The sequence below is a fragment of the Camellia sinensis genome, chromosome 1 (genome assembly GCF_055761805.1).
Source record: "Camellia sinensis isolate YWXY chromosome 1, ASM5576180v1, whole genome shotgun sequence".
In the NCBI taxonomy this organism is placed as follows: domain Eukaryota; kingdom Viridiplantae; phylum Streptophyta; class Magnoliopsida; order Ericales; family Theaceae; genus Camellia; species Camellia sinensis.
The window spans coordinates 236,930,001-236,950,211 of NC_138961.1; the positions used below are offsets into that span (position 1 = coordinate 236,930,001).

Genomic DNA, 20,211 nt, shown 5'->3' on the forward strand with positions numbered 1-20,211 from the left:
CCGATAACAAACAAAGATCGATGGTGGGTCAGAAATGAGAAGAAAATTATAAAGAAAGTTCAGCTAATCCAGCGGACGTAGCAGGGAATGACAACAAACAAATTGGATCCCATGGAAGGTTATGGATATGGATCGAAAGAGAGGATATTAAAGGGTTTTGTGGGTTTGTTTGAAGGGATTACAGGATCACGCGACAGTACAAGTTCAAGGAGATAACTGTCCGGCAAACATCAACAGAGAGACAATACCACCGCATGTTGTTCTTTCAGTAATCTGATCGCCACGACTGTTAACCTTTTCCACAACCGATTCAAAGTTCAGTGAGAGCCGATTCGTGAGGAAGAAAACCCAAATTCCAAATAGCTTATCCTCAAAAACTTCAGATCAAATTCACAACAATACCCAAAAGGCGATTGCAGATATGAAGATAGAGAGAGAGAGAGAGAGAGAGAGAGAGGAGAGAGATGGGTTGAGAAAGAGAGCAAATCCACAGATGTCTCACAAGAATGACCCACAGAGGCCACCATTTCAGTGATCCCAGTTCGTGAATCTCGGCCAAGTGGAAGCGCGTGTTGTTTGAGGAAGAGTTTGAGCGCGGTTGCGATGTTGGGTCGTGAAAGATCGATGAGGACATTGGTAGTGAGGACAGAGAAGAGCATGAGGACATTTACAGCTGAAGAACAGAGAGTTGCTCTTTTGAATCTGGCTGTTCCATCGCCTATCTTCAGTGAAACCGATACCATCTCTGCAAGCTCCCGAGAAGGTATGTGTAGAGGTCCGGCGGGCGGCCAAGGCAAGGCTGCCGCCCGCCGGTGAAGCAGAATTACTAGCTTCTTAACCTTGCTCTGATACCATGATAAAATTCAATGTATAAAGAGAATTGTATTATTGATTGATGTGTTGTTGATTGATATATATTACAAATGGTGAGTGGCTCATTATATAGGAGAGGGTGAGTGTAGTAGGTGAGGAGTAGGTGAGAAGTAGGTGGTGGTAGGTGATGGTAAATTGGTGGTAGGTGATGGTAAATTCTAACAGTTTAGTTCTTTGATAAGAGGAATATAGTGAGAGTTAAAGTAATAGAATTTGTCAAATTTATGTATCCTTATTGTCTCTCACTTCTCTCTCGCTTTCTCACTCTTTCACGTTTCTTTTCTCTGCTCTCATTCTTTTTTTGGTGTTGGCATATAAGAATGATGTTTAATTTGCATTTACTTTTGCTTTTAGTTTTGGATGTTTTATGAATGTTTGAAGATTTTTAGGTTAATAGGAATTCCTCCCTTTATTTATTAATTTACTTTTTAAGTTTTACTTTCATGCATATTACATTATTAAAATTATAAAAAAAAAAAAATTTACGAACGTATTCCCGCCGTACCGGTATCATACTTTTTCAAATTTTGATGTATTGCCATATCCATATCCCCATATCGCCATATCTGTATCCATCCTTATCATTGATGACTTAAAAAAGTATATTTGCTGAAATTTTTAATTAAGAATAGTTTTTTGGCTTTAGCTAAGGTCCTGTGATATTCGCTGATGAAGGGGAACAAGTTAAAGCTATTGACCTTGAAGACTCTTAGTTTTATAGGAATCTTTCTTCTTTATCAAGTTGTCTTTTGTTTTAGGTTTTATTTTTATGCATACTGCATTACTAAAAATTGTAAAAATAATATTTTTTACGAACGTATCCCCGCCGTACCCGTATCCTAGTTTTTCAAATTTTTCCGTATCGCCGTATCCGTATCATATCCGTATCCGATATCTGTATCTGTGCTTCCTAGGGGGGATGGAAAAATAAATAAATAAAACAAAACAAAACAAAACAAAACAACCTAAGATGTGAATCGCCATTGTCATATGAATGGCTTACCTGTTCTAGAATAAGAGGAGAGAGAAGCGGGGCCAATCCACCTGATTGTGCCAAAATCACACCACACCCATCATACTACAGTTAAATAAAAAAAAAAGGAAAAAAAAAATAAAATAAACATGAGACCAAAATAAGATCAAAATAAAGAAATTTTCCCCCAAAATCGCTCCTTCACACACCAACAATGGTGATTAGACTTGAAGAGGGAGGGGCCGCATTGGTGGTGAGACGAAGGGGGCTCCTAATGGCGAGGTAGTGGCTGCTCGGTTGAGAATGAGGTTCAAAATTTGAAACCTCAGGAATTGAGAGAGAGAAGCTTGGGTAGGAAAAGTGAGAGGCTCTATAAGAGTGAAGAGAGTGAAGGCAAAAGTCCTCTATATAGATAGATATATAGAATAATCTCAGCCCTCCAAAACCAAACAATCTTAGCCATCCACCTAGACAAAAGTCCCATCAAGTTTGAAAAACCCCTTGGCATAGTATAATCCCATACATACTAAGATGCCCCGTTTTGGTTTATCAGAAAAAGTTAACTTTATGTCTGCACAAAGAGACCTGAGCAAAAGCAGCTGCAAGAAGTTTCTCTACTAATGCGCTATGTTCTCCGGTATGGGACCAATCGAAGAGCTATTCCACTTCAACTGAGAGAGAGCTCACAATATGAGTGTCATTTTAGTAGTTCATCCAACCAAATCATTATCTACGGTAAAATTTAGCTACATGCCTTTGGTACATAACCAAGTTGCTTGAGATGCAGACCTAATCCATCAATCATCTGATATATACCATCTGATTTTGGGTGTGATCTATCCAGTACTGTAAATTCATGAACATCGTCATCCAATTCAATTGAACTAGCCCCTGATGGCTTTTGAGTGCCAGTGTTCTTCATCTGCAGCCTTACACTAGCAACACTGTCCCAATCTCCTGCTGAAGCGTAGATATTTGACAACATGGAAAAATTTCCTGCATCTGTTGGTTCCAGTTTAACTAACTGATCAAGCACCTCCTTGGCATATCCCACAGCATTATGCATTCGGCATGCCCCTAAAAGAGTTCCCCAAATAATGGCATTTGGTTCCATTGGCATGCTGCGGACAAGCTTAAAAGCTTCCTTGAGACGTCCACCGCGACCTAAAAGGTCAATCATGCAACCATAATGCTCAATTTCGGGAACTACTCCATAATCTCTCTCCATTGCATAAAAGTATTGAATGCCCTCCTCAACAAATCCTGCATGCGTACAAGCACATAGAACACCAACAAAGGTCACTTTATCAGGCGGAAATCCTTCTTGTGTCATTCTAGAGAAAAAGTTAAGTGCTTTCTCCCCATGTCCATGCATTGCCAACCCTTGAATCATGGCATTCCAAGACACCAAATCTCTCTTTGCCATCCCATTAAAAATACTTAATGCCCTGTGCACACTGTCACATTTTGCATACATATCTACCAAAGCATTGGACACATGAGTACTACACTTATATCTAATCCTCTCAATCAATGCATGAACTCTCTTCCCCAATCCAAGCAAGCCAGACTCCGCACAAGCATCTAAAATGCTAATAATAGTCCCATCATCAGGCTTCAATCGTGCCGCCTCCATTTCATCAAACAAGATAATCGCATCCTTTGCCATCCCCTTTTCAGCATACCCAGATATTATTATAGTCCAGGTAACTAAATTCTTGGCCGGCATCTTATCAAACAACATCCTCGCCATCTCCATATCCCCGGCTTTGCAATAACCAGAAATCATTGTCGACCAAGACACAACATTCCTCTCGGGCATCTTTTGAAACAAATCAAAACCCGTGTCCATCTCTCCTGCCTTTGAATACCCATCTAATATCGTATTCCAACTCACAGTATCTCTCTCAGGCATTTCATCGAACAATCGACAAGCTTCACTCAACTCACCAGCCTTCACCAACCCACCAATCATTGAATTCCAAGAAACAATATCTCGTTCCTCCATCACTGTAAACAACTTCCTTGCCTCATAAACACCAATCCAACCACACTTACAATAGCAATCAATCAACGAATTGGGAACAAATATATCTGAACAAAACCCAAATTTCTCAATGTGGGTGTGAATCATTTGAACTAATCTCAACAAAGCTTGGCCAGAACAAGCCTTCAAAAGAAATGGGTACGTGAAATTATCGGGGCACAAGCCGCAATATTGCATGTCGAAGAAAGCAGCGAAGGCTTGAGAGGGCTGAGAATTGTGAATGTGAGCTCTGATCAAAGTATTGTACAAATGAACATTGGGTTCTTGAACTTGGTTGAAAACGTTAACTGCTAACACCATTTGGCGGCAAAGTGAGAACGCAGAGATGAGTTTGGGGGCAACGAAAAGGTCTCTGTGAAGATTGGCTTTGTATACGAGTGCATGAACTTGCTTCAAGTGGTTTAGGTCTATGCATTTGTGAATATTTGATAGCTTTTGTTCAAAAAGTCTTCGTGTGGAGACCCATGTTGGAGCTCGAATTGGTACAGACATCTGCATCTCAAAGAAAGAAGAAAATACACTTCACATTACAATATTGCTTTTAGACCAGCATTGGTGAGCAATTTTTTACTTTTTTATTTTGGCCTCATTTGGAAAGTTAGCTATTTTAGTAAGTTATTTTAATAGGTTAAATTTTTGTGTTTGAGAATATGATTGAATTTTTTTATAGTTTAATGTGATGTTTATGAAAGAAAATGTGAAATAACTAGGGCATGCTCATGACTGAAGGCACGGTGTAAATAATGTTGGTATCACATACTTTACAAAAATTAATTAAAATAAATAAATTCAAAATGATAATAATTTCACTACTACAGAAATCAATTGTAATAAATTAATTTAAAACGACAACAATTTCATTGCAATATAAAACTTCCCACATAAGTTGAAATAGCAAATTACAGTTTTGGCAAACTTCATAATTAAAGTTTAAATAGCAAATTTATAATATAAAAATTTTGTGTACAACATAAGCAAAGTTATTCATGCCAAAATAACACATATATAGTGAGTTAGAATGGGACAACCTTCAAGAAATAGTAAGTTGTAACACATGTACAGTGGGTTGTAACTGAGTAACCTTTTCACTTTATCAAATTTCAAACCTTCAAGAAATGGTGAATGAACATTTTGGTACAAAAGAGTAATCATCCTAACTTTTAAAAAAAAAAAAAAAAAAAAAAAGATTAATCATCCAGTACAGAATGAAAGAGCCAACCATCAACACACATAGAAAAACAACACAATCCCAACATTTCTAAGGTGTATTAGTCACCTACAACAAAATCACTCCAATGCTTGAATTCACTTTAAAAAATCAATTAAAAGAAATCATAACTGGAAAAATCACATCAAAATACCATTGAGAACAGAGAACCCAATAACTACGAATTAACATGAATTGAACATTAAAAAATATTTCAATATAACCCTTCTTTCTTTTCTTTTCTTTTCTTGATACATATGATCAAGCACCTTTCAATTTAGTTCCCAAGTCTCTTGATCAGTATATATCATGACTTGTGAGTTTACATGTTGCTGCTTAATGAATATGAATATGAATATGAATTGTATCGGGAAAAAAAAAATGAATATGAATTGCTAAGTATAACTCTTCTTTCTTTACTTTTTTCAATTCAGCAAGAAGAATTTAACAACTAAGAATAAAAAATTACATCTAATTTGGAATCTCATTATAGGCAGGCTCATGACAAAAAGCTTTGCCCAATTAATCACTATACAACAATTTACTAAAAATTCTCACTATCATTGTTTTTCTTTAATATACTCATCATAGCAAAAGAATGCGTAATGAGAAACCCAATAAAAAAAATCTAAATACAAAGATGTTACCTTCTACAATATCATGGACAATTGCCACTTTTAAGGGGGGGGGGGGGGAATTAGAAGTCAAAAGTCAAAATATATCACTGTAATCGAGTGCCAAGAATTCACAAAAAACAAAACAATTACATGAGATCGAACAATTTATGTTGGTGATGAGAAGAGATCAAACAATTTATGCGTAATAAATTTTTATATTACAATTTATTAGGAAGTGCCTAATGAAAAGATTAGAAGGCTTTTTTAAATTCAACAATTAGAAGACTTAACCATAAAGTGAAAATTACCACCACCTCAGTAAGATAAAAAATTGTAATGATTGAAGAGATCGTACTTGATTGAAGAGATCGTACTCGAGTGCTCAAAGTTGTAAACTAAAACATTTCCTACAAAAACCATGCACGTTGTGTAAAAAAAACTTTAACTTAAAGTAAATAAAAACTTGGAAAATAAAAATCAAACTAACATTAAACAATCAAGGGTGAATAAAGTCAAATTTTCCAAATGAAAACAACTCTTTCATTATCATATTAACAATTAACTAAAGGATCAAGAGATTTGTTTATCCTTCTGCTTCTAAACACACCAGTCCATTAATTGATTAAATACATAAATTGAAAACCATTACCTAAAATCACAAACATAAACATTAAGAGAGACATTATAGTTTGTGCGAGAATCAAATGGTAAGCAGACATTACATCAAAATCATCACCCACCCTCATCCCATCAAACCACCAATCAGATGGTTACAGTTGAGAATCAAATAGAAAACTTCCAAGAAAGAAAAGGAAAGAAGCAAATTAATACGTACGCAATTCCCCTAATATATTCTCTGCCACTAGGAATCCTTAAACCAGTTAATTCATCAAATGTAAAATTAACCATAAGGATAGATATGTGATTTTTGTAAATTATAATCCATAACTACACAACTTAGTGAGGAATAAGCCTGCAAGATTGGACAAAACTTAGTCAAGCCAAAAAATTGTTTATGCCACTATACCCATTGGCAATATAAACTTAGGTTTTTGCTTAATGTTGCCCCCAAGCCAAAATATTGGTTCTGCAACTAAACCCATTGGCAATATAATTTAATTATGAGGCTAGGCTTGATTGTTCTAATGCTATGTCCTACGAAGACTTATATATTGAAACCATAAAAGAAATATAAAATTAGAATAAATAGCACCAAGAACAAAGAGACTATAATTATGTTTAGGGACCAAGTTTAAAACATTAACCAGCTTTTAGGAAGAGTTGTCTCGATTTACGGGTGATGCTACATTTCCTCTTAGCAAAGGAACAATAAGGAGGATGTGCTCCTAGTAGCACTTGATCTACCTACTTGGCATCTATTGGGTTACTAAGTGGAGTTAATGATCTTTGACAAAATCACAAAATCCAAAAATCAACTCAACAAAAGCAACTGACTTCAAACAAGTGACGCCATCCTATTGTCAAGCTGCCAATTGGCCACGTAAATATTATTTAGTACAACTCTCTACATGAGAACCCCAAAATCATAAAGAAATAACAAATATCACATGAAATAGAATGAACAAATTAGATATTAAAATCCCTCATTTATGTAGGTAAATTAGATCGATAGTGCATATGGTTGGGAAAAAAAGTAAAAAAAGAAATTACCATAGAACTTATCCTAGCTTAGCGTCATCGGTTGATCTCACCCCACTTGTCTGCAACCATTGTAATGGTGTATTAGTAGTGGACAATACACACTATCACACAATGGTTTGTCTTTTTAATAGGCAGTGACATTATCAAATGAGAAAAAAATAACAACGAAAATGAGTAAGCTTAACAATGTATCAATCAGAAAGCCGATCACCATGGATCCATTACCGCCATGGGTCTTCTCAATTATAGCAACTAATGCTTACCCTTTAGCAAAACTAACTAAAATCTGAGTGAGTTTCAAATTCAATATTGAAGATCTCATCTTCTTAACATTGTCCAAGATTTAGGGAAAAAAAAAAAGAAGAAGATATCTTGTAATTACATGAACAAAAGAATATCTTATAATCCCATACATACTAAGTATAAACTAAATATTTAAAGGGAAATTTTTTTTTGAAGGGAAGGGCCAAAAAAACTTGAATGTGGTTTTTTTTTTTTTTTTTAAATTTGGAGGGTGGTTATTTTACGATGAAATGTGATTCTTTTACGATGAAATCATGAAACTATCATATTTATACCCAAAAGACAGTATAAGTTGATTTTACTATTACCCAATACTATCAATTTAACTGAATTGAATCAATCTGACAAAAACATGAGTTGTTGCACATTGTTTTCCTATGCATTTTGTTAGTTTCTTTAGACCAAGAATCAAAGCATCTAATTCAAGCAATCAATCAAAACCACACATAATAATATAAAATTCTAAACCTGCTAAAGACGCACTGTTTTACGTCAATATCAATAACCTGCCAATCAATAATACCAAGAACAAAAAGAGATTAGATTCAACATTAAACATAGTTAAATCATTACACCATGAAAAAAATAGAATTTGAAGGTAGACTAACAAATAGAAGGCTTCTCTGTTAAACCAACCGATAATGATGAAATTATAAACAACCCATTAGAGGATTCTATGTAAATAAGAAGACTTTTGTTAATGAGATTAATCAAAGATTGAACAGGATGATACTATAAATCCAAATAATTAAATTATGAAATTCAAAACCAATTAACTGGAACAAAAAAAATCAAATAACAATATCAATAACTCAATAAAATTCAAAACCATGAATTTGAAATATTAGTAAATAAAAACTCCGACTCAACTTCTATAAGTCTAAAACAAATTAACTCATGAATTTACCTTTTATATCAATAACTGTTAGAATTTACCATAAACCTACCACCACTACCACCTCACCTACTCCACTAAACCTAACCCACTACATCACTACCACCTCCACTTCACCTACTCTCCACCTACTCCCAAACACACTCCTATATAATAGGAATCCTTGTAATTCTAATATACACAACACAAAAACATCAATCAATAATACATCAATTATTTTTACATGGTATCAGAGCAAGGTTAACAACCTAGTCATTCTGCTTCACCGGCGGGCGGCAGTCTCGCCTTGCCCGCCCGCCGGACCTCTACACCTACCTTCACTCAGCAGCCGCAGAAGCCCCACATCTGCCACCGTAAAACACCCTCAAACAACTCTGATTGCTTCTCCATTTTTTCCTCCAATTCTTCACTCATGATTCCAGAGTTACAGAAACCTCGAGTCACCGAGATACAAGTCCGGATGGACTGCAACGGGTGTGTGCAGAAGATCAAAAAGGCTCTACATGGCATTAATGGTATTTATGATCTTCACATCGACTTCCCTCAACAAAAGTTGACAATCATCGGGTGGGCAGATCCTGAAAAATAATCAAAGCCATTAAGAAGACAAGAAAAATAGCCATTATTTGTTCCCATTCAGAACAACCCGACCCACCTGTCTGCAGTCGGAGTCCGGATCGTTCTCGGAGAAGAAGTTGGAAACGAGAGTCATCGGACCAGGGCTCGCACCTGGACCAGCAGTGAAGAGATTTTCCATGGAACTACGAGGAGGTAGCATGATCGTAGGGCGGAGAGGAGCTGATGAAGCTCTTGGCAAAGATCCTTCGTTTTCAGCCATTGATGTTGATGACTTTCAAGCTTAGTCTAATCTCCAATTGAAGTTGTTCATCGTTAGGGCTTTCGTAGAGTCGCAGACGAAACCTTCTCTCTCTCTCTCTCTCTCTCTCTCTCTCTCTCTCTCTCTCTCCGCTTCTTCTTCTTCTATCTCCAGTTTCTCTATCTTCTAGGCTCTCTCGTTTTTGTAAGATCTATTTTTCACTCCTACCCATGAACACCACCGACAGAGAGACTAGTGTTGTGTGTGAGTTGTTCTCCCTGTGAGTATCTTCTGTGTGTTGATCCCTTTTTCCAACTAAAGGAGAAGCTATCCTGGCAAGAGAAAGCACATGCATATGTGTGTTGCTTTTCTCTCTCCCATGTGACCCACCCACTGTGAAAGGTCACCCAATGCACCCCATCATTTCACATGATCCCCGAAGACATCATGTTGTTCCTCATTTTTTTTTTATTATATATATATATATATATATATATCTATATCTCTTTTTATTAAAAAAAAAAAAAAAAAAAAAAAAAATCATCATCTCTCCTCCGTTTGATTTCCAACTCCATTATTTTTATTTATTTTCTCCATCCACTTTGCTTATTTCCCCCATCTTTCATTTTTTATTTCCAATATATTTTTATTATTTTTTCTTTCTTTTTCTTTCACATTATTTTTAATCTTTTTCCAATTCCATTCATACCATCTAGCTTTGCACACCAAACCATATTTTATTCATCTCAGTGATCCACCCCGATCACAATTTTACAAAAACAAAAAAAAACAAAAAACAAAAAACAAAAAACAAAAAAACACCAACCGCTTTGTTTTCTTTTCTGCAGCCGGCTACCAATCGCCCTCACTTCTCCGCCGGTCTTTTCTTCTTGCCTCCGTCCTGGGCGGCCCTTGACGGTGCTACCTCTGTACTTCCTAGACCACCAAGCAAGTTCACTACTCCCTGCTTCTCCACTGCAGCATATAGAGGCCCTCCAAATCGGAACATAACGGTGGCCTTCCGCTTCAGCTCCTTGTTTTCTGTCTTTAGCACACTTATCTCTGCTCGCGCATCCTTATACATGCGTTGGAGCAGAGCCAGCTGGGAGTTTAACTGTTGCACCTCATTTGTCCTGCTCTGCCGCCGGTGCGACAAATTTGTGACCGCAGTCATGGTTTCCACGCATGACTTCAGAGTATACTGATTGGCCTCAATATCAGTTTGCACCGCCATTTTTTGCTCCACCGACCGCATCGGAAAGTTCAACGGAGCAAAATCAGAGGTGTTTGGTTGAGGTTCACTGGCCACCGCACCAGTTATTTCTCTTGTGGACTCGTTCAGGTATGGAAAGAACGTGAGCAGACCACGGGAGGAGGAGGCCATGTTCTGGGTAGCTGGACGGGAAGAAGAGGCCATGTTTTTGGGTTGCTGTGTGTTTCAGCGAAGGCAGCGATTTCCGACTGGTACTTTCAGAGAAGGATTGGCAACAGAGTGTTACAGAGTATCTCTCTCAGAACACAAAGGGTTTTTCAAAGGATTTTCGCAGGTTTTTTTGTCTCAGACAACGAAGAATTTTTTCAGAATTTTTTAGCAGGTTTTCTGCCTTAACCTCAGCCTCCGCTTCGGTTTATAAAGACCATGAAGAAGAGGCAGACACGCGCATCATGCGCCGCTCGGCGCTCGACGACACATTGGCACGCTTTTTGATGGCACGCCTTTTTATGGATTGGGCACGACTTTTGATAGCACGCCTTTTTGAAAGATTGGGCACACCTTTTGAGGGTGCGACTTTTTAAGGGTCCGACAAGACTCTGTAAACTGTCCCGACATTGATTCCGGTTAGCTCCTTTATGGGTCCGACAAGACTCTATAAACTGTCCCGACATAGATTCCGGTTAGTTTCTACAAGGGTCCGACAAGACTCTGTAAACTGTCCCGACATAGATTCCGGTTAGTTTCTACAAGGGTCCGACAAGACTCTGTAAACTGTCCCGACATTGATTCCGGTTAGTTTCTACAAGGGTCCAGCAAGACTCCGTAAACTGTCACAACAACTGTCACAACATTGTCTGCTACAACGGTCCGACATGACCCCATAAACTGTCTTCTACAACGGTCCGACATGACCCCATAAACTGTCTTCTACATCGGTCTGACACCGCCATCCAGTGTCCTCTACACCATTATGACATCACCATACAGTGTCCTCTACAACGTTATGACACCCCCATACAGTGTCCTCTACAACATTATGACACCACCATACAGTGTCATCTACAACGTTATGACACGACCATACAGTGTCTCCTATCCTTTTTTATTTTTATGTATTTTCTTGTTGTGTTCCTCTCTTCAAACTCAAGTTGGTTAGTTTCTATCCTCCTTGAGTTTGCGGGGGCTGTTAGAATTTACCATAAACCTACCACCACTACCACCTCACCTACTCCACTAAACCTAACCCACTACACCACTACCACCTCCACTTCACCTACTCTCCACCTACTCCCAAACACACTCCTATATAATAGGAATCCTTGTAATTCTAATATACACAACACAAAAACATCATGCCAATTAAACAATATCAATAACTCAATAAACCAAAATTTTATAGATATTGAATTTCCATTTGGTTTATTGAATTTACCTTCTTGCTTACATTTGTACCAATTAAACAAAACCAAAATTTTAACTGAGATAGGGGGTGGGAGTGAGTGGAAATCATTCCATTATGAATCTTTAGCCTAAAACAAAATCCAAACACATGTGGGCTCAACTGGTGGTGTATTTTTTTATTTATTTTTTTTTTTTTTTTATCAGCAAAAGAAAAACTTTATTGATGACGACAACATACATTCATATGAGATTACATCAATAAATGAGGGAAGTGCACAAAGTTCAATCATGAGCTAGCACAACAATAAAGGTTGGAGAGGAACCAACACAAGCCAAAGGAAGAGAAAAGAAGAAAAGAGAGGTGCAGACCCACACTACCGCTGCAACATGTTGCTGCTGCCACAATGCTACACAGCAACAAAGCACAATGCACAATACTGCTGCTGCCACAACACACTTGCTTCAGGACATCAGTAAATCAACAATTCTGTTAAGGCTCTCTTAACAAACCGAGAAGGCACCATCTCAACTGGCGGTGTATGATAAGATTACAAATGTACATGAATTATTGAGGGGGGGAAACAAAGGTGAGAAAGGTTCAAATGAAAATCTCTTTGTACAATAATGCAATAACATACTAAAAACTCCAAAATCCCCATATTAATATACCAATACAAGCATGAAATAACAACCCATTCACATGAAAAATAGATCTAAAAATCTAAGTTTGGGTGCTCGCCACGAAAAAGTTATTGAACCCATTAAATATAAATGTTGAGAGAGAGAGAGAGAGTGAGAGAATCACCACAAATCAACATTGTAGAGCATGTGTTGGTCATTAAAATCAAAGAATTATGGAAGTAACAAATTATTGAAATCAACTTCCAAACTGCCCATAATAGCTGTCAACAAAGCAAAGCAATACCACGACAAATTATCAAACAAAAACCCCAATGGATTTTAATTGCCTCGAAAAATTATACTTTCATTTGGGTTTAAAGTTCTATGTATGGTGGAGAGGATCACCACTTATATAATTTTGAACAAACTTGCATGTGCTCAAATCATTAGAATGTTATTATTATAACCAGAAATTGGAAGTCATACCTTACCTTTTGAAGATTTATGGATAGGCACAGAAAGATATTTGAATTGTTTTCTACGGGATGAGCAACAAAAGGAAACATTAAAATGCTTTAGCAAGAATGCAAATCAAATATTTACCATAATGTTTGGATGTGAAAGGTTCTTAAGAAGTTTCACTTCTTCCTCAAGCTCTCTAATGTAAACCTATTAAGCAAATTTAAAGTAATGATTCAGATATATAGAACCACAAACACAATGATTCATAAATGTAAATAAAGCATTTAAATTGGAAGTAATTTTCGATTTTGAAGCACTCTTACTGCAATTGAAAGCTTCTTAGATAAATACCAATATCAAAAACAATTGAAAAAACTAACACAAAAAATAAATAAATATATCCAAAAGAATCACCAGAATATATCTTTTAGAAATGAAAGAGCACTTCTCAAAATAATAAATAAATAAAAAGTATAAGAACATTACCCCAAAACAAAACCCACTGCTCACATCCTCTATGCACCACAACTCATCATCATTCTGCAAACCACCACTGAATAATGTGCCAAAGAAAGCTTAAGTAAATACAAAAGTATTCAATAAATACCAAAAATATTTTGTCTAATTTGAAACTATGAGTAAAAATTTGACCATCTATTTTACTTTCAACTTAATGTTAACCGTCAAGTTAACATTTCACATTAACCCATTTAATGTCAACAATCCTCAACCAATTTGACTAAAAAAAAAGGGTGTTAACATTGAAATAGTGTAATGATAGAGAGTGAGAGCTATGTTGGCTATGTTGGTGATGGTGGGGATGGTGGGGATGATGAGAGTGAGAGCTATCCATAATTTTAGACGTCGCTGCAAGTCAGTAGTGCTCAAACATATAATTTTTATGAAAGACCAAAATACTTATTAATCCGAGTAATACATAAGTTAATTGACCAATTGAAACCAAATGAAGCAAGCAACTTTTAAATATCCAATTGAAACAAAATATAACTAAAAAAACGAAAAAACTAAAAATGAATTTCAGTATTTTACATATCCAATCACTATACACAAACACAATCAAATTCAACACATAATAAAAAATCAAAAACACAATATACATTACACTATTTCTTAAAATGAAATCTAATGAATTACAATCATAATGATGAAAATCAACTACAACAACTTTTCACTTGTTTGATGAAACAATTTCTGCTCCGGTTTTTTTTTATTAAAAAAAAAAAAAAAAACCATAATACAATCATGTTCACAAAAAAGGACTGTTGACAGAATTTTGGGATTTTAAATATCCAATCACTATACACAAACCCAATCAAATACAACACATAATAAAAATCAAAAACACAATATATATTACACTATTTCTTATAATAAAATCTAATGAATTACAATCATAATGATGAAAATCAACTACAACAATTTTTCACTTGTTTGATCAAACAATTTATGCTCTTTTCTTTTCTTTTCTTTTTTAACCATAATACAATCATGTTCACAAAAAAGGACTGTTAACAGAATTTCAGAATTTTTAAATATCCAATCCCTATACAAAAACCCAATCAAATACAACACATAATCAAAAATAAAAAATACAATATACATTACACCATTTCTTATAATGAAATCTAATGAATTACAATCATAATGATGAAAATCAACTACAACAATTTTTCACTTGATTGATCAAACAATTTTTGCTCTTTTTTTTTTTTCTTTTATAACCATAATACAATCATGTTCACAAAAAAGGACTGCTAACAGAATTTCAGGATTTTTAAATATCCAATCACTTTACACAAACCCAATCAAATACAACACATAATAAAAATCAAAAACACAATATACATTACACTATTTCTCATAATGAAATCTAATGAATTACAATCATAATGTAGAAAATTTAATGTATAAAGAGAAATAGAGAATTGTATTATTGATTGATATTAATGTTATTGATGATGATTTGTTATATTTATTACAATGATTCATGATTCTTATATATAGAAGAGGGTGAGTGTGTAGTAGGTAAGGAGTAGGTGAAGTGGAGGTGGTAGTGGTGTAGTGGGTTAGGTTTAGTGGAGTAGGTGAGGTGGTAGTGGTGTAGTGGGTTAGGTTTAGTGGAATAGGTTTAAGTAGGTGAAGTAGGTGAGGTGGTAGTGGTGTAGTGGGTTAGGTTTAGTGGAGTAGGTTTAAGTGGGTGAAGTAGGTGATAGGTTTTAACAGCCCCCCGCAAACTCAAGGGGGATAGGAACTAGCCAACTTGAGTTTGGAGAGAGTTACAAAACAAGAAAATACATAAAAATAAAAAAGGATAGGAGACACTGTATGGTCGTGTCAGACCGATGGTGAAGACACTGTATGGTGGTGTCATAACGTTGTAGAGGACACTGGATGGTGGTGTCATAACGTTGTAGAGGACACTGTATGGGGGTGTCATAACGGTGTAGAAGACAGTTTATGGGGTCATGTCGGACCGTTGTAGAAGACAGTTTATGGGGTCATGTCGGACCGTTGTAGCAGACAATGTTGTGACAGTTGTTGTGACAGTTTACGGAGTCTTGCTGGACCCTTGTAGAAACTAACCGGAATCAATGTCGGGACAGTTTACAAAGTCTTGTCGGACCTATGAAAGAGCTAACCGGAATCAATGTCGGGACAATTTACAGAGTCTTGTCGGACCCTTGTAGAAACTAACCGGAATCAATGTCGGGACAGTTTACAGAGTCTTGTCGGACCCTTGTAGAAACTAACCGGAATCTATGTCGGGACAGTTTACAGAGTCTTGTCGGACCCTTGGAGAAACTAACCGGAATCTATGTCGGGACAGTTTACAGAGTCTTGTCGGACCCTTAAAAAATCGCACCCTCAAAAGGTGTGCCCAATCTTTCAAAAGGCGTACCATCAAAAGGCGTGCACAATCCATAAAAAGGCGTGCCATCAAAAGGCGAGCCCAAGTCATAAAAAGATGTGCCGGACATGATGGCGAGGCACGTGAGCGCCTTGGCTTGCGCCCGTTTGTCGTCTGGCGTCAAGTGGCGCGCGATACGCGTGGCTGCCTCGGCTATTTAACCAAGACGAAGGCTGAGGCTGAGGCTGAGGCAGAAGCTGAGACAGAAAAACTGAGAGAAACCTCTGAAAAATTCTTCCTCTGCTGAGAGAGAAACTCTGTAATACGCTGTATTCTGAGAGAGATTTCTGAGAGAGACACTCTGTAACCAACCCTGCTCTGAAAAACTCAGCAACCCATAACATGGCCTCTTCTTCCCGTCCAGCTAACCAGAACATGGCCTCCTCTTCTCGTGGGCTGCTTACGCTCTTTCCAGAACTGAATGAGTCCACAAGAGAAATAACTGGTGTGGTGGCCAGTGAACCTCAACCAAACACCTCTGGTTTTGCTCCGTTGAACTTTCCGATGCGGTCGGTGGAGCAAAAAATGGCAGTGCAAACTGATATTGAGGCCAATCAGTATACTCTGAAGTCATGCGTGGAAACCATGACTGCGGTCACAAATTTGTCGCACCGGCTGCAGAGCAGGACAAATGAGGTGCAACAGTTAAACTCCCAGCTGGCTCTGCTCCAACGCATGTATAAGGATGCGCGAGCAGAGATAAGTGTGCTAAAGTCAGAAAACAAGGAGCTGAAGCGGAAGGCCACCGTGATGTTCCGATTTGGAGGGCCACCATATGCTGTAGTGGAGGAGCAGGGAGGAGTAAATGTGCTTGGTGGATTAGGAAGCACAGAGGCAGCACCGTCAAGGACCGCCCATGACGGAGGCAAAAAGAAGAGACCGGCTGCAGAGTAGGTCGGTGGGTGGCCGTCTGCAGAAAAGAAAACAAATCTGTTGTTGTTGTGATGGTGATCTTGTGTGGTTTCTCTTTTTTTTTTTTTTTTTTTTTTTTTTGTGTAAAATTGTGATCGGGGTTGATCCCTAAGATGAATAAAATATGGTTTGGTGTGCAAAGCTATATGGTATGAATGGAATTTGAAAAAGATTAAGAATAATGTGAAAGAAAAATAAAGAAAGAAATAATAAAAATATATTTGAAATCAAAATGAAAGATGGGGAGAAATAAGGAAAGTGGTTTGGAGAAAATAAATAAAAAATAATGGAGTTTGAAATCAAACGGAGGAGAGAGAGGGGACAAGCCCATGTGAGGGAAAGAGGGGTTTAAAGAAAGTGAGGGAGTGGGTTGATTAAAACAAGGATTGTGGGTTTGAAAGTGGAAAGATGAGAGAGAGAGTGGGGTACATGATGGGTATGTGATAAAATAAAATATAAAATCAGTGGGTGGAGCATATGCATTAGCATAATTAAATCCATGCACCCGAAGAGGACTCTCTCATCCACCGCCCAGACCACCATTGAAATCGATTCCCTTTATGAGGGTGTTGACTTTTACTCCCCCATTACCCGTGCCAGATTTGAGGAGCTCAACATGGATCTCTTCAGAAAGTGTATGGAACCAGTTGAGAAGTGTTTGAGAGATGCTAAGATGGACAAGAGCACTGTTCACGATGTTGTTCTTGTTGGTGGATCTACCAGGATTCCCAAGGTCCAGCAGCTATTGCAGGACTTCTTCAATGGGAAGGACTGTTCACGATGTTGTTCTTGTTGGTGGATCTACCAGGATTCCCAAGGTCCAGCAGCTATTGCAGGACTTCTTCAATGGGAAGGACTGTTGCTTATGGTGCTTCTGTCCAAGCTGCTATCTTGAGTGGCGAGGGTAATGAGAAGGTTCAGGACCTCTTGTTGTTGGATGTTACCCCACTTTCCCTTGGTTTGGAAACCGCTGGTGGTGTTATGACTGTGTTGATCTTTGTATGTAGAGAAGTCGCCTCTGGTGGCGGCGAACTGGAAGCTATATGTATTGATTGAGATGACAGCGAAATAGGTTGAGGACCGGCGGATTAGGTTGAGGTCCGGCGGGCGGCCAAGGCGAGGTTGCCGCCCGCCGGTGACGCGAACAAAAATACTAAACTCTTAACCTTGCTCTGATACCATGTAGAAAATTTAATGTATAAAGAGAAATAGAGAATTGTATTATTGATTGATATTAATGTTATTGATGATGATTTGTTATATTTATTACAATGATTCATGATTCTTATATATAGAAGAGGGTGAGTGTGTAGTAGGTAAGGAGTAGGTGAAGTGGAGGTGGTAGTGGTGTAGTGGGTTAGGTTTAGTGGAGTAAGTGAGGTGGTAGTGGTGTAGTGGGTTAGGTTTAGTGGAATAGGTTTAAGTAGGTGAAGTAGGTGAGGTGGTAGTGGTGTAGTGGGTTAGGTTTAGTGGAGTAGGTTTAAGTGGGTGAAGTAGGTGATAGGTTTTAACACATAATGATGAAAATCAACTACAACAATTTTTCACTTGTTTGATCAAACAATTTCTGCTCTTTTTTTTTTTTTTTTTTAACCATAATACAATCATGTTCACAAAAAAGAACTGTTAACAGAATTTCAGGATTTTTAAATATCCAATCACTATACACAAACCCAATCAAATACAACACATAATCAAAAATCAAAAACACAATAAACATTACACTATTTCTTACAATGAAATCTAATGAATTACAATCATAATGATGAAAATCAACTACAACAATTTTTCACTTGTTTGATCAAACAATTTCTGCTCCGGTTTTTTTTTTTTTTTCTTTCTAAAGCCATAATACAATCATGTTCACAAACAAGGACTGTTAACAGAATTTCAGGATTTTAAATATCCAATCATTATACACAAACCCAATCAAATACAACACATAATAAAAATCAAAAACACAATATACATTATTACACTATTTCTTATAATGAAATCTAATGAATTAAAATCATAATAATGAAAATCAACTACAACAATTTTTCACTTGTCTGATCAAACAATTTCTGCTCTGGTTGGTTTTTTTTTTTTTTTTTAAATCATAATACAATCATGTTCACAAAAAAGGACTGTTAACAGATTGGTAAGATTGGTTTGGGGGATGGAAAATAAATAAATAAAACGAAACAAAACAAAACAACCTAAAATGTGAATCATCCATTGTCATATGAATGGCTTACCTGTTATATAATAAGAGGAGAGAGAAGAGGGGCCAATCCACCTGATTGTGCCAAAATCACACCACACCCATCATACTGCAGTTAAATCAGAAAAAAGGAAAAAATAAAATAAAATAAACATGAGACCAAAATAAAGAAATTTCCCCCCAAAATCGCTCCTCCACACAACAACAATGGTGATTAGACTTGAAGAGGGAGGGGCTGCAGTGGTGGTGAGACGAAGGGGGCTCCTAATGGCTGAGGTAGTGGCTGCTCGGTTGAGAATGAGGTTGAAACCTCTGGAATTGAGAGAGGGGCTTGGGTGGAAAAAGTGAGAGGCTCTGGAAGAGTGAAGAGAGAGAAAGCAAAAACCCTCCTCTATAGATAGATATATAGAATAATCTCAGCCCTCCAAAACCAAACAATTTTAGCCATGCACCTAGACAAAAGTCAATCAAGTTTGAGAAACCCCTTCCCTATGAATTATGGGAAAACGACATTTTATTTTACTATTTATTTTATTTTATTTTTTATTTATTTTTATTTTTATTTTTTTGGTTTTTGACCCAAAAAAATCTCGGGCTTTATCAAATTAATGAAAATTTTAAAAGACGAAGAGATATCACTGTGTTTAATTTGAGTTTTCTAGATTAAGTTTTTTGAAAGTTGAGTTTTTTGATTTTCGTATTTTTTTGTTTTTAGTGAATATTTTTAAAATTTTAAACATTTTTTTACTTTTTTAGATGCACCTTACTTAGATGTGTCTAAAAAGTAAAAAAATTGTGAAAGAATATTTTAAAAAATAAAGAAATAAATAAAAATATAAAAAATATACTAAATTCTTGTATTTTTGGTATTTAGTGAATTTTTAAAAGATTTTTTTTAAAATTTTTTTACTCTTTAGGTGTATTAATGTTAAGTGTGTCTAAAAAGTAAAAAATTTGTATAAAATATTAAAAAAATTTAGTAAAAACAAAAAAACACGGAAAATAAGAGTGTAGAATTTTCTGAAAACTATTTTTAAAAAATGGGAACAAAGGTGAAAAGTGAAATTTGA

At 36.6% G+C, this 20,211-nt stretch overlaps 1 protein-coding gene and 1 long non-coding RNA gene across 51 annotated transcripts in view; one reads left to right on the forward strand and one right to left on the reverse strand.

Annotated features, from left to right (window-relative positions):
* Positions 1 to 19,556, reverse strand: part of LOC114296537 (Tetratricopeptide repeat (TPR)-like superfamily protein) — a 25,205-nt gene extending 5,649 nt beyond the window's left edge. For 7 of the 50 annotated variants that reach the window (XR_014346599.1, XR_014346605.1, XR_014346596.1 and 4 more), the window contains exons 1-2: positions 2,601 to 4,391; positions 2,432 to 2,517 (exon numbers count right to left, since the gene is read on the reverse strand). Coding sequence is in view for 3 of the 50 variants with exons in the window: in XM_082899002.1 (XP_082755128.1) it covers positions 2,464 to 2,517; positions 2,601 to 4,391 (1,845 nt within the window). In the remaining 47 variants the exon portion in view is untranslated. The other 43 variants (XR_014346676.1, XR_014346672.1, XR_014346668.1 and 40 more) reach the window with 25 other exon arrangements.
* Positions 15,012 to 15,739, forward strand: LOC145804600 (uncharacterized). Its single transcript, XR_014346689.1, has 2 exons — positions 15,012 to 15,199; positions 15,261 to 15,739. It is a non-coding gene; the product is annotated as an uncharacterized LOC145804600 (long non-coding RNA).
* Positions 19,557 to 20,211: the final 655 nt, after the last annotated feature.